This window comes from Pantherophis guttatus, chromosome 1 (assembly GCF_059756535.1).
Source record: "Pantherophis guttatus breed Tessera chromosome 1, ASM5975653v1, whole genome shotgun sequence".
NCBI classification, from domain to species: Eukaryota; Metazoa; Chordata; class Lepidosauria; order Squamata; family Colubridae; genus Pantherophis; species Pantherophis guttatus.
In genome coordinates this window covers 148,878,858-148,901,600 of record NC_142063.1, presented here as the reverse complement: position 1 = coordinate 148,901,600, position 22,743 = coordinate 148,878,858, and the positions used below count along the sequence as shown (strand labels likewise).

Genomic DNA, 22,743 nt, shown 5'->3' with positions numbered 1-22,743 from the left:
AAGGGTGGCATATAAATCAAATTTTTAAAAAAAAACAAAAAACACAAATCTGTAAACACAAGAGTTATGCAAAGTTTTTTTTAAAAAAAAAAAGTTAATGAAAAACCACAGAATGATTGGCATTCTATAGCTGCTCTGTGGTTCTGTTCAGTATTCATGATTTGTTAAATAAAATTAGAAAGTAGATTGAGATATATATATATATTCCTTATGGACCAATATGACTTCTGCTTTTTTTGTTTGTTTTTGCTTAAATATTGTTCTTTTGCTTCTAGACAAGTGAAAATGCTCAAGCATTTTTATCTTTGAACATAATTCTGCAAAAGCAACTAAATATGCAGTGACATTGTCACATACCAGTGGGAAAGCTTTGGAATTCAGTGAGGACCTATATCTGAGCAGACATATACAAAATTGCACTATAAGTGTCTCTGGCACATTACCAAATTTCATCCCTATTTACATAATTGACTAGTAAACACTGACCTTTACCATGGCAGAAGTCAAATGTCATTAATAAGAATTAGTAGTAAAACTCAAGATTAATGAAATAGTTTCTGGAAATGATTGAATTTCAATCTAATTTCCATTTTGGCTGAAAATACCGGCATGTAACAGAACTATCTATGGAATGCCATAAATCATTTTTCATATTGTTTCTTATATACTTGGGTTTTATTTAATGAATATTGAAATAATATTGTGTCTGTATGCATATGTTACATATTTTAATTGTCTTTGGCCTCATCCAAATCATGGAGAGGAGGGATTTTTTTTTAAAAAAAAACCAACTATTTATTTCCACTTATTGTTGATTATTTCATATACTAAGTATTAAAAGCAATAAGAAGAATTAATACAAATTAATTAGTACAGAAAAAACAGAAAAAGAAAGAACAGAAAAAGCTAAAAATGAAGAAAAAGAAGAAAGTAGAAAAAGCAAGTAGAAAAAAATGAAAAGTATGAAGAAGTAGCTTCCAATATTCTTCATGGCAGTTTTAAGTATAATTATATTTTAACCTCTCCTAATTTACATCATGATTCTCTTCTTTCTACAATCTATCCTGTCTAATCATCAAAACCATAAATCATTTTATGCAAAAAGTCCTCAAGTCACTAATAAATGTAGATATTGCCCTTTCTTTAAACCAGTTTTTCATCTCAGTGAGTTCTATCAATTTTACCAACCATTCCTCCATGGTGGGTAATGTTGAATCATTCCATCTTTGTGCATATGATAATTTTGCCACAGTAATCGTATATTGGAATAGTCTTCCATGCTTTTTTTCCCTATCTGTTTATCCATCAATCCGAAAAGGAAAAAATCTGGCTTCAATTGATATTAATCTTTAAAATCCTTAAAATCTGAGTTTTGAATATGTTTGATCAAAATTAAGCTCTTCTAAGCCCTGTTGACTTCAGTGCGACACTGCTCAGCATATTTTTAATACACCCCCACACATCCCAAAATCAGCAGGAACAAAAGTGCTTAAATATGGCTGGATTGTAATATTTGATTTTTTTTTCCACAAGAAATTAAACCTATTAGTAAATAGAGCAGGAAATAGTCCCAATGTTATACAGTATGCAGTAAACACTGATAACAAACTACTGTATAATTCAGAGTTGAAAACGTCTGGATGGGAACTTGATAGTGAGAACTTGAGGTACCACTACAGAGAATTCTAATTGAGTTGTCCTTTTGTAATCAATTTCAATCAAAAAAGTTGATTTCATTAAATGATTTTGTCCTTATAATAAACAAAAACAGCACAATTGATGTGTTTTCTAATTAGTTGCCTTGTTCCTTAGTTGATATGTTAAACATTCACTTTGATATCAATTTTTGCTAGTTTGAGAGTTCAGCAGTTCTTGCTAAATAAGTTAAGACAAAAACACCTTCATAAATGTTAGAAGCTAAAGCATCCAAATGAGGAGAAAATTGCTGGGGAGGGAATGAAGGTAAGAGTAAATTGCTGGGGCTGTAATTGAAAGTCATGAGGTGTGATTTAAAAAGAATAATCGCAAAGTGCAACCATATTAAAGTTAGGTAATTGGAAATCTATAGGTTTAGAAATGATCCTCTAATTAGTTTCCAAAGGTTCAGTATGTTGTTTTGATATATAAGTTACACTATTTAGGAATGGAGAACGTAAGATTGTAATATTTCCTCAATATCCATGATGCAAAGATCCTCTCCACAATCAAGGACCTGTAAGAAAATGGAAAGACAAATCTGTCAAAGACGATCCAGTAGCTTGCGCAGCTGTTTGGACTTTTAAACAACTACTTTGTCTACTTTTGCATCCTCCTTTCATTTTGAGTTGCATTAGCAGAATAGTTGCATCATCATCATCACCATCATTATTGGTCTTGTTGTTATTAACCATTTAAACATAACATATTTTACATTATTCTTCCTGTCTGCTGACATTTCACATTCATTTTAAGCTGTTATTATTGACCACTCATAGGTGCTGGCCAAAGACCAACTTAAAAGCATAGCTGACTTGTTGTTTCTTTTAGGCCAATGGTCGCAAGGATATTTGAAAGTAGAAAAACGGCCTTTAGGGTACCATTTGTTCATGTACTCACAAGCCATTGTAATACTCATGGCCATCCTTATTAGAAGGCATTTCTGTCTGTTAGGCCCATCCTTATTGCCTGGGGATGCTTTCTGTCTTTCCAGTTACCTTTTCCTGAGTTTGTAGGAATTGTTTTAAATAAAGTACTATTCTGTGTCTAATCAAAATACTTCTTACCTTAGAATTATATTGAGATACATTCATGTACATAAAAATAATGCTAGTTTGGTCCTTGAGCATCTTCAGCTCAAGGACGCCAAACAGTTAAGAGCGCTTAAATTATTTTAAAAAGTCTACTTTAAAAATCAGAAATAAAAGGCAGTCTGATAGGTGCCAAAAGAGGTGTTTATGGGTCCCAGTAATGCTCAAAAGCCCTTTGTTATCTGCTGTGCTATTCTAACAGGCAGTATGAGTGTTAACTCTAGCCTTTTGAAATAATAAAATCTAATCCTTCCTTATTCCTAAAACGAAGCTTACAAATTACGGGAACGTGTATTTTCAGTTTCTCATATACATCTATATAGCTATAAAATGTATATTCATACATGAATATATTTGTGCAGAAATGGCTTATGTAAGTCTGTCTTTTTAAAATTGCAAAACTGCAAATCAAAATGGTCTCTATTAAGGATCTGATTCTTAAAGATATTGAGCATCTTCAGCTCAATGAAGCCAAACACTTGAGAGCACTTGACATCTTTGAGCACTGGGATCTCATCTGAGTTGATGGATGTTTCACCTCTGATGTGGTATCAGGTGTCTGTATTCAATCACTTCAAACTAATTATTATAGTCCATGTTCTAAATGTTTAGTCCTGGATGGCTCCTAGCACTTGAAAAAATGGGAGAATAGAACTGCCTAGTAGAACAAAGGCTATGCTGTTGCAATAATCAATGTACTATTCTGTTTTTAGTAAATATGAATTTAAGGTTGAGGCCGAGATTGACTTGAGATATTTTTGAAAGGCTCGGGATTCAGAGTTGGTTGTTCCAGTTTCATATGGATCTTGGGTTTTTTTATACTTTTGTACTTTTTCTTATCTTACATTTCTTTTTCCTTTTAATTTATGGTAGAAGGGGGGAACGTATAAAATCCATATTTCATGTGGATTTAATACAAATTAAAATGAATGCGAATTAACTAATTCCAGTTGTACATGTAGTTGATTTTTTTGTACATGTAGTTGATTTTTTTTTTGTACATGTAGTTTATATGCACAAATCTAACGGTTTGTGCTGCTGTCTTTTACCTCTCTATATCGAGTGGCTTGATAGACTTCATGGAAAAAAGATATATGGTAGTATTGTGGTCATTTGTGGGAGTGAAGGTCCCTATTGCATCAAGTGTCTTTGGGCCAGTATGTCCTTGCTGAGTGATTGCTTCTATTTCTCTGCTTCTTTTCTATTTTAAAAATGGGAAAAAAATATCCAAGTAAATAAAGTACGGAGGTAACTTTTGCAAAAAAGAAAAGGAAAGAAAAGGGGGAAAAAGGTATTTTTTACATCTCAAAAAGGAAGAAGAAGACACCAACTACCTACAAAAGATGTTGGTTTTGCACACAACGGATAAGTGACTAGATGTGAAATTTCCAATTACTGATTTTTGTTTAAGGGCATTACTGGAAATGAGCACTTGTGCATATGGTGGGGAGCAAGGGACAAGGCCAGTGGCTTTGGCAAGGAATATGCACAGGCAAAGCTGCCATCAGTCTGCTTCTAATGGATAATCGGATGCATGTCTCACTTACAGCTTTAGCTCTTTGCCCTTTAATTCAGTAGACCAGCCCTATTTAGCACAGCACTTATTTACAGCCTAAAATGAACAGAACATAATGTTGAATTCTTTGACGGTACAATGGCAAGGACATAAAATTAACACAGATGGGGAGACAATTGTTTCTTTTTGCCTCGATTCATACCGAACTAATGTTCGAGAGAAGAAGGGGAAAAAAGCAGTACGCCTTCAGCATGAAAGGGTTCAAGATTTTTCAACTCTTTTCTGGGCTTTTGTACGCTTCCTCCATTTTCTTCTTTCTACAGGAAAGACAAGTCTTTTTGTTTTGTTTTCTTTTGCTACTGGAGTAGCCAATCTTAATATATTTGGCTTAATTGTTAATCTGAAAAGCAATTAATCCCTTTGATCGCACAAGTTGGAATAAAAACACCGAGAAATAGCATAGGTGGTTATAGAAGGAACTCAACGGTTATACTAATTTTTACTATTACCATTTAAAACAAAAGAAAACAAAAAATATCTTGAATTCTCTCTATCTCTCTGATTAAGAGGACTGATATCCAAATGACTTTGCTCTTTAGACATTCATTAAATTTTGAACAGTTTGGATTATTTTTGTGCTAGATACTGTCCATCTACATTTGCCAAATAGAGGCCCATGTGTGCTATAATTCTTTAGCCTTGACAAGTTTAGAGGTAATTTAAAGCAGGGGACAGGGCACATTTCTGAAGTTTCTGTCATATCTCTGCATAAGGTATTTGTGCAAATTCCATAAAATATTCTGAAATGACATATTTTTTTTTCCTTTTGAATTATAGATAATGAAATGGTAAAAAAACCTAGAAGGAAAAAAAAAAGCCTGATTTGAAGCAATTCTGATTATTTTAATTTGCACAACAAAAATATAAAAATGGACCCTGATTTATACAAGAAAGCTTTTTCTAGAACATTTACATATGCTAATGATATCATCTGTAAAGGAATTTGGGGTTTTCTGTGTTCAAAACTGAACTCTTGCATAACTTCATTCTTGAAGAGGATATTTCCTGGTTTTATGTCTTTAGTATCATTTTTTTGTTTTTATCTTTTATCACAAATAGAGATATACTAATAAAACTACCCGTCAGGTGTCAACTATTAATTTACTGATATAAACTTAGCCGTACTGATCTCTGTTTCAGTACAAATTGCTTGAGAGCAGAGCACAGTTATTATTACCGCTTATTTTATAATAATTATGCAGCTTGCCAACTTTTTTCAAACCATGACAGCTTTATCCCACAATATTCCTTCTTTTTAATCTTTGATCTGCCAGCCTTGGTGCAGCTGCGGATGCTGGAATAAAACCACTTAAAACAGAGAATGATTTTGTAATTAAACATTAACTTTCAAATATAGCTAATTAGTGCAACTGGTAGAGGAAAAGTTTACACTTTAGTTTAGGAGAACAGGCCCTTTCCCTTAAATTCATATTATAACTTCTGAAGTGCTGCCTTTTACAACCTTTGTTAAATGCACTGGTACTTAGTGTGCGTCAATAAATAAACTTTCAATTATTGTGCGTAGAGCAGATCCACAGCTTGGATAGCAATCTGAAACCAATGGGCTATCTAGTAATTATGCCAAATAAATAGTTTTGATGCATGTGAACATTTATTCCAGAGGATGAATACAAGGAAAACCTGACTTGTTTTTCAAGGATCAGTTTTAAGAAACTAGATACTTTATAATACATGTTTTAGCATTATAAATTGTGTGTTTATGTGAGTGTGTGTGTGTGAGCCAGAGAAAGCTAGACTATTTTATACCAAATTAGCCATTAAATTAATATTTGCATGCCACTTTTCCCCCACTCATTTATACCCTCTAATCTTCGTTCATTTCGTATTTTCCTGTGTGTAAAAGAATATCAGGTACAATCAAGCTCCATTAACATGACTAAAATTGTTGCCACAGACTGCTATGGAGTGTGGGTAATGCCAGTAAGTGCTTCTAATTCTTACCCTATTAAAATATTCAAAAAAGCCTATTGAATTACCCTACTCTTTATGCAGGGAATACAGCGGTAGAAGACAAGGAGTTTAGCATGTCGTTCACACAGCCTAAGACAGAAGAAGAGAGAGTATCTTCTGCCCTATATATTCCTATATATAACAGGAAACTGAGTGATCAGAGACTGCAGGCTGAAGTCAATAGTACCATTTATATGGTGATGGAAAGAGCACAACAGGCTGGGTCTTGTCAATTGTGCAAGAATACAAGATAGCTATAGACATGGATACAGCATACATCTGCAAACACTTACGTACAAACACCCAGCTTATGTATGCTCAGAGTTTTTCCTGTTAGGAGACATTTCAGAGATTCCCAGGTTTTTTGCCTTGAAACTTTGAAAGTATATTACAAGTGTCACTACAAACGGCTGCTATGGGCCTTGCCTATGCACAGAACAGGCCTTAGGGGAATATGGCTACTGACAAAGCATCAGCATATCAGAGTGTTGGCTACCCTCCCCTTCTTTACTTAACATGGTCTTGTTTTGGGTAGGCAGTCACAAAGCATAACTTCAGCCACCCATCAGATGTATAAAGTGCATCCGAAGAGGCATTCTTCAAAATAAAGTATTTTTAAATAATGTTTTAATGTAAAAAAGAAAAGATCAGGTGGGGAACAGGTGGCAGATAAGTACCAGGATAAATGTCCACAAACTCAGGGTCACTCCTTACAGATGCTACATTAACTCACACTTGTTATCTAGGGACTGGGCTGTGAATTCAGATTTTACCTGAAATACAGTATATAGGAATAACTGTGTTGTACATTACTCCAAGATGATGAATGTGGAACAGTTTGAAAATTTTAAAGTGCTAAATCACTGATAATATGTAATATTTTTATGTCTGTCTCCATAATTTTCCTCTGCATTCAGATCTTGACTACATTGTAAGAACCCATTAAATGTTGCAGGACTGCAGTCACTGTACTGCAGTATATTTATTAGCTCCTGTATGGCTTTTTTTTAATGAGCTGCAGAATAACAAAAAGTTTGACGAAAAAGCATTTGTCTTCTTTCACATTTCCTGAATATTTGCAGATCTTTACCCCTGAATGTAACCAGAGCTTTCTGTAGGCCCAACTGATAGAAAACCTGACTAAACAAAGAGCACCAAAGCTTGCTGATTGTTTCACTTATTACACGAATAAATCAATTTGCAGTATACTGGTGTAAAAAAGTAATAATTCTCCAAATTCAAGGAATTTATAAATCTGTATAATTTCCACAAAATGAGATTTTTTTTTTAAATGCCCCTCAATCCGGAAAAAGTTACAAAAACAATTCTACCGTTGTGAGGCTCCACCAATTCAAAGATGGAGAAGATAGCAAAGAACTTTCTCAAAAGTTGCTGTTCTGTCAAAATCACTCCAACTGCATGGGATTAAAATAATCTAGAAAATAAAAGAAGCCCCAGGGTAATAGTGTTCTGCATCACTTTTGCTTTAGCTTAAGTCTATGTTCAAGACTCAACCACCAAAAAATGCTGGGTAAAAATGGGTTTCAAGGAAAGTTAAAAAGGCACAAGATGTAGGATATGACCAGACTGAACCCAAGGGAGAGGGGTCAAATGCGTCATAAGTCAGGAGTCCCTTTGTGCCCACAAGAGATCTTAAGTCCAGCCCACCTTGAATTCCTTAGATTAATGTCAAGCGCCCAGGAAATCAGGAGATTCAGGCAGTTCAAATGAGTATAAATATTTATTGCAATCTTAAGTTGTCTACAAGAATCTGGCCAAGGGACCATTAAGGGAAATGCATGAGAGTTAAGAATAGAAAGGAATTCAAGGTGGGCTGGACTTAGAACTCTTGCGGGCGTGAAGGGACTCCTAATTTATGACCTGTATGACCCCTCCCTCAGGCTCAACGTAGTCATCTCCTACAGAAACTATTCATTAAAATATTATTGTTCATCTCAAGTTTGCCCCAAAGCTCCTGGATCAACATATATAAACTGATGAAGCAGGAGTGGAACTTTGTGGGCTAGATAGGCATCATCGTGTTTCATGGAAAGCAGTCAAAATGTCATGCCAGCTTTCAAGTAGTTCCATAGTTTGGACACACACTGCTGATTTCGGGCCTGGATGATGTACAACATGAAAGAACCATGAAATCTACTTTCTATCGGGAAATTCTATAGGAAAGTATCAAGTCACTGCACCACCACAACCATTGTGGTGTCACGGTGGTTAGAATGTAGTAGTGCAGGCTAATTCTGCTGGATGTTGGAATGGTCAGATACAAATCCCTGTGAGAGAACCTGAAACAATCAGTTTCTGCTGGAAAACCCTCAAGTGTTACTAAGTTGGACATGGATCAGTGAAGCAAAACTCTTACACAAGATGTGAGAGACTAATAACAGATAGGATTCCCTGTTTATATAATCAGAGTAATGTAAAAAAAAAAAAAGGCATAGCATATTAGTTGAATCAAAGTAGGGAATTACTGTACTTTTTCAAACTGGCACATTCGCAAAGTCATATGTAGGATGACTTTGTTTCTGAAATAAATGGAAAAAGTACCAAACTTTGGCCACTTAGATTCCTTTTATAAAATAGTAGGACCTATATGAAAATTAAAAATGAGGAAAATACTTTTTCAGGGAAACTATACATGCCAGTGGTTTGCAGAGCAAGGTTGAATAAACCCTTTCCAAATGTTGTATATGATGCTTATTTTTATCGATGAAGAAAAGCTTTAATCTATTCTAGAAGCTTGAATTTCCTGCCTTTTATAATTTCTGAAAGCTTAAAATTCCAAAGATGTAAGCAATAAAGGAAATATTTTTGTTAAAAAGAAGTATGAGGTTAATGCATTCGTGTCTCTTTCATTTTTTTCCCCTATTTAATAAATACCCTGCTTCTGATTTTTTTTTTCTTGCTGTTTCCAAAGTAATGTGAAATATTGTGAAGAAACTGCCGACAATTTCTTAATGAAATTTGATGCTTCTATAAATTATGTTTAATTAAAATTGTGAAAGTATAGCTTTCACAAACCCGATAAACATATTGCTTGAGTCCCATCTTTTTTGACTAAACTGAGGATTCAAGCTTCATAATCTCATACAGTGTAAAACTTTTCGTATTGGGCTTAAGTTATGTTTTAAATCCTTGGACTAAGTGAGAAGGGATACGTGAATCTCGTCAACAGCCTCCAGTTTAAATAATCCAAATTCATATCAGCGCTATTGCAATAAAATATATTTACAAATTAATCCCGTTGCTCTATTAATTATTTGTGTAATTACTGCAATTCTTCCCACCTTGTTTTCAGTTTTTCTTAATCATTAAGCCGGAAGCCTGACAGCAGTGCCAGCCCTGGCATGATTCTTTTTGACTAAAACCTTGTAAATTAACACAATTAGCACAGCATCATGCTGCTAATTAACTTCCTGTGTCTGGTACAGCGGATGTGCAAACAAGGAATAGGGATTCAGCAGGGAATAAACATGCCACTCTGTTGCCAAACTGTATGTTGTGTTCGATCTAGCTCAGCAGGGCTAAGACAGTCATGCCAAGATGCTGGAGTCAGGCAAAGAAGAGCTAAAGGAAGAAGAAGAAGAAGAAGTGCAAAATAGGAAGAGTATTAGGCTGTTAAATGAAAGATAGTAGTAATTTATCAGAGAAACTCTGCCATCCATGTTTGATGTATAACAAGCCTTTTTATCTGAGCATCTGCTCCAAATATTATCAGATAGAGGAAGGAAAGGAAGAAGAGAAAGAAAGAAAGAAAGACAGACAGACAGAAAGAAAGGAAAGAAGGAGAAAGGAAGGAAGGAAAGAAAAGGAAGGAAAGAAGGAAGGTTGTTTTAGTGCTGCCTATTAGGCTGAACAAGTCTATAGATGGTAAAGATAAGATAAACTTTATTGCCACCTTTTTCTGTGAAATGACTCACATTAAAAAATGAAATTCCGATGCCTGCTTTCAAAAGAATATATATGCCCATGCAGGATATAAAGGATTTTAAAATATTTTTTTTCTGATGAACTCTGCCTGCCTTGTCTGATACAGGACCAAACTTTGTCCCATTGCCGCCACTCTCCCACCCCCAAACTTTTAGTAACTGACTTACATTTATTTCCCTTTTCTCCTGCCCCTCCCCCCATTCCCTATCGGTTTGGAGGGAATTGGAAGAGAATGGGAGGAGAAAGAAGATAGAGAAGTGTTGCTGGGCTTTGCTCTTTCCACCCCACCCGCCCACCTTTGCCTGTTTCCTTCCAGAGCCTCAACGACAGGACTCTGACGCACAGAGCAGCCCGTTGTAATTCATACCGAGTTGTAGGCTTTGTGTGATGAAAGCAATGGAGCGCTGCCTGGGAGATTGCTTTGCTGCACTCCACGAAGCAGATTTGAAACTGTCGTGGACCACTTTAGATGAGAGTTGGATTATGGAGTGACCTGCTATGTCTGTGTCATATTGTTCTGCACAGGGTGCATTATACTGTGCTAACTAGGTGTTCAGTACCAAATAAGAAAGGTATCCTAGATGTGATTTGTCAGCTGTAGCTTATGGAAGGTTTTTTTTTTTCCCCTCTTCCATTAAAATTTAAAAGTGCAATAAGGAAAGATGGTACGCTTTAGATAGCGAAGAACAGATTACCTAATAGCAGGTCCATGCTTGCGATAGGAAGAAGGTCCACGTGCGACCCTTTAAAACAAATCCAGCTGGATAAAATAATTTCTTTGACTCTCTCTCTCTCCCCCTTCCAAGTTAGCCAAACATTAGAAGGGTGACTGTATCCTTTTTTTCCTTCTTCTTCTTCAAGAAAATGAATCACTGGCAGTACTTTTTTTTTTCTTTTGATAGATAATTTGCATGTAATCTGTTGATTTCAACCTCGCAATTCTGCATATAAATGAAGGAATCAAGAGTTGATACACTCAGATATCGTTGCACTTGTCTTTTTTTCCCCCATCTAATTGCTAATTTTGCTTTTCCTCCCTCCCAAACCCCTCAGGCTTGAAGATGCAGTGGACGCCAGAACATGCCCAGTGGCCAGAGCAGCACTTTGACATCACTTCAACCACCCGCTCTCCCGCCCACAAGGTAGAAGCTTACCGTGGCCATCTTCAGCGCACCTATCAGTATGCCTGGGCGAATGATGACATCTCTGCTCTCACAGCCTCAAATCTGCTAAAGAAATATGCAGAAAAGTATTCCGGCATTTTGGAAGGGCCAGCCGAACGTCCCATCCTGGGTAACTATGTGGAGCCTCCATCAGGGCTGGTGAATGGTCGCAAAAGCGAAAGTGAACCGTGGCAGCCTTCTTTGAACTCTGAGAGTGTTTATCCTATGAACTGTGTCCCAGATGTTATTACCGCCAGCAAAGCTGGAGTAAGTACTGCCCTCCCTCCGGCAGATGTCTCTGCCAGTATAGGGAGTTCACCTGGGGTGGCTAGCAACCTGACAGAACCTAGTTATTCAAGTAGTACGTGTGGAAGTCATACAGTCCCTAGTCTGCATTCAGGGCTCCCATCTCAGGAATATGCCGCAGGCTATAACGGATCGTACCTGCATACAAGTTACAGTGGCCAGCCAGCACCTGCACTTCCTTCACCTCATCCCTCTCCTTTGCATAGCTCTGGGCTTTTACAGCCACCCCCTCCGCCGCCACCGCCACCAGCCCTAGTGCCAGGCTACAATGGGACATCTAACCTTTCCAGTTATAGCTACCCGCCAGCAAGTTATCCCCCTCAAAGTGCTGTTGGGCCTGGCTACAGCCCTGGTGGAGCACCACCTCCTTCAGCCTATCTGCCTTCAGGTATCCCTGCCCCAACTCCTCTCCCCCCCACCACAGTACCTGGGTACACCTACCAGAGTCATGGCTTAACGCCCATTGCACCGTCGGCCCTGACCAATAGCTCAGCAACTTCTCTCAAGAGAAAAGCTTTCTATATGGCAGGGCAAGGAGAAATGGACTCCAGCTATGGAAATTACAACTATGGCCAACAGAGATCTACACAAAGCCCCATGTACAGGATGCCTGACAACAGCATTTCCAATGCCAGCAGAGGGAATGGCTTTGACCGAAACGCTGAATCCTCCTCCTTGGCCTTTAAGCCAACCAAACAAATCATGGCTTCTGAGCAGCAAAGGAAATTTAACCAATCTGGTCGGGCTCTGACGCCCCCTTCCTATAGTTCTGCTAAAAATTCCCTTGGCTCCAGAGCAAGTGAGCCTTTTGGGAAGTATAGCTCTCCCGTCATGAATGAACACAGCGAAGAACATAGGCAGCTTCTTCCTCATCCAATGCAAGGCCCGGGACTTCGTGCAGCTACCTCATCCAACCACTCTGTGGACGAGCAACTGAAGAACACTGATGCACACCTCATGGACCTTGTGACCAATGAGATTATCAGCCAAGGACCACCAGTGGACTGGAATGACATTGCTGGACTAGATTTGGTGAAGGCTGTCATTAAAGAGGAGGTTTTGTGGCCAGTATTGAGGTCAGATGCATTTAACGGGCTGACTGCTCTACCTCGGAGCATCCTCTTATTTGGACCTCGGGGCACAGGCAAAACATTACTGGGGAGATGTATAGCTACCCAACTAGGTGCCACATTTTTCAAACTCACAGGTTCGGTTCTTGCCACAAAATGGTTGGGAGAAGGAGAAAAAATTGTTCACGCTTCCTTCCTGGTGGCAAGGTGCCGACAGCCCTCGGTGATTTTTGTTAGTGACATTGATATGCTCCTTTCATCCCAAGTGAGTGAAGAGCACAGTCCAGTCTGTCGGATGAGAACCGAGTTCCTTATGCAGCTGGATACCGTGCTCACTTCCGCTGAGGACCAAATAGTTGTCATCTGCGCCACCAGTAAACCGGAAGAAATAGACGAATCTCTTCGAAGGTACTTCATGAAACGACTTTTAATCCCACTTCCTGACAGCACAGCCAGGCACCAGATAATAGTACAGCTGCTTTCACAGCACAATTACTGCCTCAGTGATAAGGAGGTTGCACTGCTAGTCCAGCGTACAGAAGGCTTCTCTGGACTCGATGTGGCTCATTTGTGTCAGGAAGCCGTTGTGGGCCCTCTCCATGCCATGCCAGCCACAGACCTTTCGGCCCTTATGCCCAGTCAGTTGAGGCCTGTTACGTACCAAGACTTCGACAAGGCTTTTTGCAAAATACAGCCTAGCATCTCTCCAAAGGAGCTCGATACATACGTCGAATGGAACAAAATGTTTGGTTGCAGTCAGTGACAAGCCGTCTCTTTTTTTAAAAAAAAAAAAACAAAAACAAAAAATAGTGAAACAAAAAAAAAAACAAAAAAAATGTAATGAATGTTGGTGCGCGCACACACATATGTACACACAAACCTGTTATCTAGGGCACGGAACCCCTTTTTCAGTCGTGTTGAGATTGTGGAAGGGTACAGGGGGTGGGGGTGGGGAAATGATCATGTTGCATCTAAAGAGCCAGGTTTAGGCTTGAAGGAATAGTGCATCCGAGGAGAGCTGTTAATCCGTGAAGCCACAGATGATGATAGGATGTTGATGTTCCCTTCCATTCCATTCAGACTAGACAACACACTCTCACCGTGGAGGGGTTGATTTTTTTTTTACTTTTAAGAAGGACATGAACCCTGTGTGTTGATTCATTCTGCTGTTTTTGAGATTTAGTTGCTTTCAAGTGCCTCAAGTGGTGCTTTATTTTTTTTCCTTCCTTCCTTTCTTTTTTGTTTGCCTCACAATTACATTGGTGGCATGTGCTAATATAAAGAGCTTTAACTTCAAAATGTTATGGGACTAAAGACATGAACAGTTGTGTTGTGACAGAGAACCAGGTGTGACTTTGGTTAGTTTTGCTTTTTTTTTTCCCTCCTCCTATTTTGGCTAAGTCTAAAAGCAACAGTATTCCTCAATCCTGTCTGTTCTGTGGTATTAAACTAAGAACAGGTAAAACAGGGTAACGGTAATCTGGACTTTAATTTCCGCGGTTTGTTTTGTTTCTTGTTCTGTCTGCAAAAAAAGAAGAAAAAAAAAAGAAAAAAAACTCAGGAAAGTGATTGTGATTTGTACAGTACCTCAAAGGAATGTGTTGAAAGCACTATGTACTGCTGAGATTTAATAGGCTAGGCTTCAATGTTACTTTATCTTAAATATGTATGTTTACCTCAATGGTTGGGGAAAAAAATGGCAAGGAGAAATATTTTGAATGTATTAAGGAGCAAGCTGAAGCGTGCTAAAAAGATAATCTTTAAAACTTTGAAAATACAACAGGAGTATCCCAGTGTTTAAGAAACGTTTCTTTCTTTCTTTTTAACCAATATTGGGGATCAAATTGGAGCAAGGCAATTTTCATGGCAGTCGTGTGTGGAAGTCCTTAGTCCTTGACAATTTTGTGACAAGTCAGTAGAGAGCGCACAGACAATAAAAATAGCAAGTCCCCCTGTCGAATTATCGAATCATCTGGGATGGTCAGAGACGAAATCTGATTAGGACTCTGAGAGGCAAAATTACCTTAGACCACAAGGTACAACTTTTGTATCTCAGCTAGGGTTGTAGGCATCTTGATTGCCCCAATGCATCAGTAGCACAGAATCCTTGTAGGTTCCAGAGAGCTTAGGGGCTGCAGAGCTGTTTACAGCAATGCAGCAAAGAACGACAAAACAAAAACAAGACAAATTGAACCCTCAAATGGCATCTCTCTTCTTCTTTGCTTTGCATTTTCACCACCAAATGAAAAGTTATCCCTTTGTTTTATGTGTGCTGTTGTTGCCTCTTTCTGTTTTCTTGATGCCTTTGTTTGTTTTGTTTTTAATGTAATCGTTCCATGGTCATTAGAAATTCGCCTGGCTGGAAAATGCCCACCATTTTATTTCTACCTCAGATTTTGTTTTATTTCCCTTAGAGAGGCACATAAAGAGCAGGACAAACCAGATTACCACTAGCATGCAGAGCTGTTGAAGGTCCTATTAACACATAATCCTAAACAGGTTTTTTTGGAAAGAACCAGCTTTGTGTATGGTGAGGTTTTCTCACAAGTAAGTGTGTGTGTGGAGAATTGCAGTCAAAAAGAAAAGAGGATTGGGAAGGGAATCCTCCTGCCTCTTCTCCCTTTGCCCGACCAGGACAAATGGTGACTGTTTTCCTTCAGGAAAAAGAAGCTAGATAGGATGTGTGGCATTTTATTCTATTTGTGCCCCTGCTCCACATTGTCTCCCTTTTTTATTCTTTAATGCTTTTATGAGCAATTCTTTTCATGACAGCTGACTGATGCCGTAATGTCGCTGAACAGTAGAGCAATTCAAACCTTCGCAGCCACACGAGCAGAGAGCAAACCTCTCTCTCTCTCCCCCTCCCTCCCTTTCTCTTTCCCGCTCTGTTTTTTTTTTTTTTTCGTGTAATCTTTTGTTTACTTTAAAGAAACGGCAGCAGAACAATTAGAAATTATTGGCATTTAATGTTACTTTTAAGTAATGTATCTTCAAATCCATGAAATAAATGCACTGAAGAGCTCTAATGAGAAAAAGACCAATTAGTCACCTACTTGTTTTGTCTTTAAAGCTACTGCCCAATTATTACACTTGGCATTTCTTCAGCTAAAATGTTAATTTTCATTGCTAAAAACTGAGCAAATAAACCAAAATGCACATTCTATTTTGTTCATTCTAAACTTATGGATTGCTTCTAAAAGGCAGAGGAGTTCATTAAAAAGTAAAACAGTGCCTTTCACTAAGGATATAGTAAAATAAGTCTTAATAAATGCTTTGCATTTTCAATTAGCAAAGGTCTTTCTTTTTCTCCCATCTATTTCTTCCATTGTATCTTTTCCATTTGGGAAGAGCCACAATCGCCTTTGTCAGATTCATATTGATCTTGCAGATGGCTTTCTGATGCATATTGCTGACCAGTCTTCTGACTTTTAGATATCACATTATGCTATTGTGCTGCCGTCCATTTGAAAGGTTCAAACATGTTTTGAAAAACTAAATTTACAATTGCATCACCTCTGTCTATACATCCTTTAAAACTAACATTATCTAATTTCAAGGTGACACCAAATACATTCAGTTCATGTATATAGCTACAGTATAATCCCAGTAGCACTTCAGTTTATGTTGGCATTGGAATCGGCAGGTGCTCTATTTAACTCACATTTTACACTGTATATTAGAGGGGAAAGCAAATTATTCTTCCAATGAGGTCATAAATAAAAGACTTAATTGTGAGGTTAAGGAACTTCAAAGAATTTATCCTCTCCCAAATGCTTTGAATCTTACGTTGTGGATTCGCTGCTGAAAATATCAGGCCATTTTCTCCCAAATGGTAATTAGCTACAACTAGTGAGGTGTAATGTTTTACCTGACATGAAAATAATAGTTTTGTTTACTGTACTGCCCTTGTACAAAATTAAGGCAAGCTATAACCCACTCTCGGCTCTCTGCCAATGGAGATTCCCTGTTAAATAGAATCAGTCAGACTTTGCCTGGTTCACTCAGAACCTATTGGTTCAACCCTGAGCTACAAATACTACCCCCTTTTTTTTTTTTTTGGCCATTGGTTTTGTTTTGTTTTGGGGGATTTTTTGCACTTTTTAGACAAATAAGGCCATTTGTTCCTTCTGCTGCTACATTTAGGCCTGTATGGAATTGCGACCATACACATTTCATTGCGATCAAAAGGCCTTCTAAGAATTTTGTTTTCGGGTTATTTGGGTGTTCCACAAATGAGAAGATTTAGCTTTTGATAGGGAGTTTGATATGGCCAAAATATACTAACATTCTGAAGAAGTAAAATGGTTCTGCCATGTTTTTCATTTGATTTGGGACTCAGGATTCTGCCTGAGTAGAGCATAAAACAATGAGGTTGTATGGCCAGATTCCACATGATGCAGATCTTCTACATTTTTAATAAAAGGGAGAGTATTAATCGTTTTGCCTTTTCCACCATTACATCTTTATGATGGCTAAAATTCCATTAGCTCAATTCTCCTTTCACTGCAAAACATAATATTTCAAGGCATATAAATTGGCTTCATCGTTTGTTGGAAAATTCTAGGAATAATTGAAGATAAACAGATGCTTCCCTTTCTACTTGAGACAATTTTTCATTAGGTAAGACTTCATTCTCTCTCTCTCTCTCTCCCCCTCCCTCCCTCCCTCCCTCTCTCCCTCTCTCTCTCTCTCTCTCTCTCTCCTCCCCTCCTCACCCCACCCCACCCCCCATTTTCTTCTGTGGTGACAATTGTAATAACAACAACCAAAAAAAATTGCAAGGGATTGATTTCTGCCAACCAAATTAACTGAAATCATGGCACAATAACTTTTTCTATATATGGTATTTATAAAGAAATCCTCATTTCCAGCATGCTTCTATCCAAAATATTTAGGTCATTAAGGATAGTAGTGAAAAGTTTGCTGACTGAGCTGATCAATGGAATGTGAAGGCAGTTTGGGGCTATTTTTTTTTAACAAAATATTTCTGTATTAGTCAATTTGTATTCTATTCAAATGTAGATAGATGGGCAAAATGGTTTTCCTTGTGCATTTCAAACCCATCAAGGAGAAAATAAAACCTCCCAGTAAAACACATAGGCAAAGCACCATCTGGGAAAGCTAGCTCATCTGTCCAGGGGCTATGCTCTGCAAAATAGTATAAGGTCATTTTATATGGGTTAGCATAATACTTTGCTAGGCAATTTTCAAAAGGAGATAATCTAGTGTAAAAACCCCAATTAATTCCAACAGATGTTGGTAGATGGTAATGTGTTTACATGTCAAAAGCTGCAAATAAAGGTTTCTATTGCCTGAAAATGTCTGCAACTTTGAGTAGAGGAACCGTTATAAGATCCTTAATATGTTTCATTCTAATCTAAAAATATAAATCATCTTTTACAAAGTGAAATCTCAGAAATGCATGCTAGAATTGAGTAAATTTTGCAGAAATGAATCTGTGCAAGTCTATTTGTTTTCGTGGAACTGTCCCTGTATACCTAACCTCCCAAAGTTTAGGCTTTCTCCTTAGGCAGGTCATGTGCACAAGTTCCATTGATGTGATCACCTAAGAGTCCCCTTTTATGGAGATTCTCAATCATCCAAGGTCATGGTTATATCTCAAAGGTTCTTTTTCAAAAGGCAACTTTTTTTCTTTTTCTTTTTTTTTTTAATTTTTAAACTTGTATTAATTTAGGAAACCACATAATACATTTATAAATGCAAGTAAAACAATTTACAATAAGCATCATCTTAATAACATCTACCTATAATATCTGAATTGTTACAATATCAATATCCTATATTCTTCAATATACAATATTTCTCTCACCTTATATAATGATATTATTTTATTGATATCTCGTGTCTCTTTCTTAAATTTCATTTGATGTAAAAATTTATTTTACTCTATTGATATCTTTTCTTTTATTTAATTTTTCTTTCTTTCTTCTTCTCTTTTTTTTTTTTCACTTCCCTCCAACCATTTATACCATTTTTGCCAGACCAAATAATATTCAGATTCTTCCTTTCCTTGGATCTCCTTGGTAAGTTTATCCATCTTTTTTTCTTTTTCTTGAAGACATTTTGCTTCTCATCCAAGAAGCTCCATCAATTCCAGCAGGATAGTGGGAGGATGGAAGGATCCTTGCATTCCTCTCCTCTCGCCATCCTGCTAGAACTGATGATGAAGCTCTTTGGATGAGAAGCAAAACACCTACCAGGAAAAACGAAAGTCCAATTGCCCTTTGAAAAAGCACCTTTGAGACTAAGAGTTCCAAGGATATAACTGGGGATAGATGGCCATAAAGAACAACATGTGGTCTCCCACAGCTGTAACACCCTTTCATCTTGTTATGCATGCATGTGTTTATATAATCTTTATATGGACATACATACATAATACGAAGCCGTTTTTGTTCTCTCTTTCAAGGAAAAGATGAAAGCTTTCTTTTCCTTAATCATTTGCAGATTTATACTCAAAGCACATTGGTAAACACCGAGCTAGTAAGATTTCTAGACCCAAAGAAGCTGCTGCCCTGGGGACTAGTCAGTCCATGAACTGACCCTTCCCCTTTGCAAAGATCTTTGGTTGACATCCGATTTTGAACCTGCCAAATACGTTTTTTGTGAACCAGGGATACTGCATCTTTAATGAACAAGCTTCTATTCTTTCCCCTATTTTTCAAGGCAACACAAGAAGTGTAGCACCAGGCACCGCCATTGTCAAAGACAATTAGACTGAAAGCAGAAAAATTTCACCTCCCTGTCTCAGTGATACATAAAATGTCGGCAGTGTGGGTCAGCCTTGCAACCGAATTTTGTGAGAGTATATGAATCAGTCCTATAGAATGTTAAATATTTAAAAAATGGTTCAGTTCTCCACTAAAGGTTGGGAATGTAGTCATTCCTTCTTGTTGTCTCACGATACACAAAGAGGAGATATTTCCCAGCCAAAACTTTGCTTGTGTACATCTTTCCTCGCCCCAAATGGTCCCTGTGGTTTACATGCAGTCCCAAGTAGTTTTCTTTGTCTCCATAGATTCCCACCACCACATTTGGGTGTGTGTTCAGACATTGTTCTTTGAAACCATTTCTACCTCATTACTACATATTGTACATGTAGTATTTATTTGTTGTCTTTTTTTGAATGTCATGCATTTTGTAAGAAAGACGTGTCCTTGAACTTGAACAGTCTACCTCAGAAAGACTGTCACTACACTGAATAGTATTAACCCACCAGGACGATAAGATGCATTAGCCGAGTGTGGCAGGGCAGATAATACACGGGGACTTGGCATACTGATGGACTTTTAATTGTACTCTTGTAACACAAGATTGCTTAAGGGAACTTAAAGGAAATCATGCACTGTGCAAATCTTGATCAGTGTCCCACTTTGGGGCTTGCTCTAGGAACATCCCTCTTTAGTAGGATGTACCCTGATTTGGGAGAAAGAAAACATAGTTAAACGCAAGAATTATTATTATTATTATTATTATTTTGCATTGGCAATCTGGCTACAATCTATTACTGTTAACTGACATGCGGTCCAACTTGGCTCTTAAAACTCAGAACAAATGATAGTACTTAAGGATTATTTTTTATCTTCAGTGATGTAAAAAGAAATGTGTCACACACTGTTAAGACTGTAAGTTTCTCACTTCCTGCGTACTAAAATGAAACACAATGCATTTTGTAAGAGTCTGTGCAAGGTTTAAACATAAACCAAAAATAAAAATAAAAAAAAGAGGCACTTCCCAAAGGACTTTTAAATATGGGCTTCAATCCTGCACACAATTGCACATGTCTGAAGTTCATTACCGTTTACCGACATGCGCAACCATGTGCACAGGACTGGATCCATAGAGTGAAGGTGCTCATGTGTTCTGTAATCAAATAGTTTTATTGTTGATTCTGCTTTATAAACATGTTTGTTTTTTGGAAGTAATTGTACACAGATGGCACATTTGAAGTACTTTGTATGAAGTATTTTATATTTTATTATTTATTTTTGCATCATTTCTCCCTCCCCTTTGTCTCCACTAGCTTTGCATTACAGTACTGTAGGAGAAGAATGCATTTCTCTCTCTCTCTCTGTCTCTATCATTTTCATTTTGCTTTCCTTTTGTAAGAAAGTACTGAATGGGTAAAATACCCCAAATCAATGCATGGACTTTTGTAGTTGCTTGTCAGCAAATTCTGGATTTTTTTACAAAAAGCAAATGAACTGTGACAATCCACAACATTCACAGAAGTTAATGCAGAAATGCATTTGAAATTTTTTTGGTATGCCTGACAATCTGTTCTTTAAGTTCCATTAATAAAGTAGCCTCAGATCTTTTATTTTGCAGTTCCTTGAAGACGTACCATTGCCTAGTGGAATGATTAAGAGGTAGGGGGAATTATTTCTGTTGGTTTTCTGTGTGGGATGCCATATTTCTCATCAAATAATACTCCTTGTCTGGGACAGTCCCCCTCCCCTTTCAGTTAAAGCCCAACTAAATTAAAATTTTGGTGCACTTTGCTTTCCTGGCCATATTGATTTTATTTGCTTAAATTGAAACAATGTGTTGGGTTTGACCAGATTTTGACCTCTCACAAGGAGAGAAAGACTTCTAAAGTATATGTTTTTTTTTAATTCTTCTGGTACTGTTTTTGCTTCTCTATTCATCAAATTTGAAATCATTTTTGTTGTGCATTATTTTGCATCTTCTGAAACTAAATGTGATATTACTGCACTCATTTTTTTTAAAAAGTGAAATGATCCATTTCTCTTGGAGGGAAAAATGACAAGCTTTAGATGATGAAAGCTTAAATTATCCATCACTTGCAAACTGAATTCATATAATTTGTGAACATTATTAATGTAAATGAGACATTTCTGCTTGGAATTTTTTTTTATTATTTTGATGGGATCATTATATGGTTGATCATATGTGTGTAGGAAGCTGCTGTACAATTAACCTGGAGATCTGAAAATGCTTTTTTGTCCTCATTGTTACAGTTTCAATTGTAATCCATGCATCTCATTTTCTTGGGTGTTAGCACTGTAATATTAAAAAAAAATCAGTGCTCAGTATTGTAACTAACTGTCCCTACTGAATATTCCTTTTCATAAATACTTGCTACCACAGGGAAATTAAGTTTTCATATAGAATAACTAGTTTCAGTAGTAATCATTGAAGAATTAAAATAAAAGTTGTGGTTCAAGGCAGATATTTTTATGAAAAGTTTTCTCTATTGTAAAATTTGTTGTATATGGCTATGCTACTATCATGGAATACGAAAAAGAACAAGCATACCTCAAATAAAAGAATTCTGAGTTAAAAAATATGCAGAGTTAAGGGGTTTTTTATTTACCTTCCCTATCTTTTATTTTCCAAGCTACCTTTTGAATCAGCCTACATTTTAAATCCATCTCAATGCAACTATTCAAAAGATTTTTTCCCCCAGTATTGTTAAGTGTTTTGCAAACCCGAATATTGTGAATGGCACAGAAAAGATAATAAACACCCTGATCCCTATTCCTTAGGGTTAAACTTATGATCTTTTTCTCTGCAGACACACAAAGGAATCTTCAGAGGATTCTGGAAAGCTTTTTTCAATTCAGCCTCTACAACTGCTGTCATGTAGAGCTTGTGTAATTCAACACAAGATGTGCTGAGGATAGGGGAAGCCTAAAGAGACTCCCACTCCTATATTATGAGGGTTCAAGGAAAACAAATACTCCATATATCGCCTGATTATGTTCACTGGATTCAAACTAGTTGCAAGTTGGTTCTATTTGACTCTCTCTCTCTCTCTCTCTCTCTCTCTCTCTCTCTCTCTCTCTCTCTCTCTCTCTCTCTCTCTCTCTCTCTCTCTCTCTCTCTCCCTCCCTCCCTCCCTCCCTCCCTCCCTCCCTCCCTCCCTCCCTCTCTCCATGTTT

The 22,743-nt window shown here is 37.3% G+C and overlaps 1 protein-coding gene across 2 annotated transcripts in view; it reads left to right on the top strand.

Annotated features, from left to right (window-relative positions):
• The window catches only part of FIGN (fidgetin, microtubule severing factor), a 130,695-nt gene extending 116,324 nt beyond the window's left edge, over positions 1-14,371 (top strand). For both annotated transcript variants that reach the window (XM_034426468.3, XM_034426461.3), the window contains one exon: positions 11,332-14,371. In XM_034426468.3, the coding sequence (XP_034282359.1) occupies positions 11,332-13,580 (2,249 nt within the window). In that variant the 3' untranslated portion in view covers positions 13,581-14,371. The remainder of the gene's footprint in view (positions 1-11,331) is intronic.
• The last annotated feature ends 8,372 nt before the right edge of the window (positions 14,372-22,743 follow it).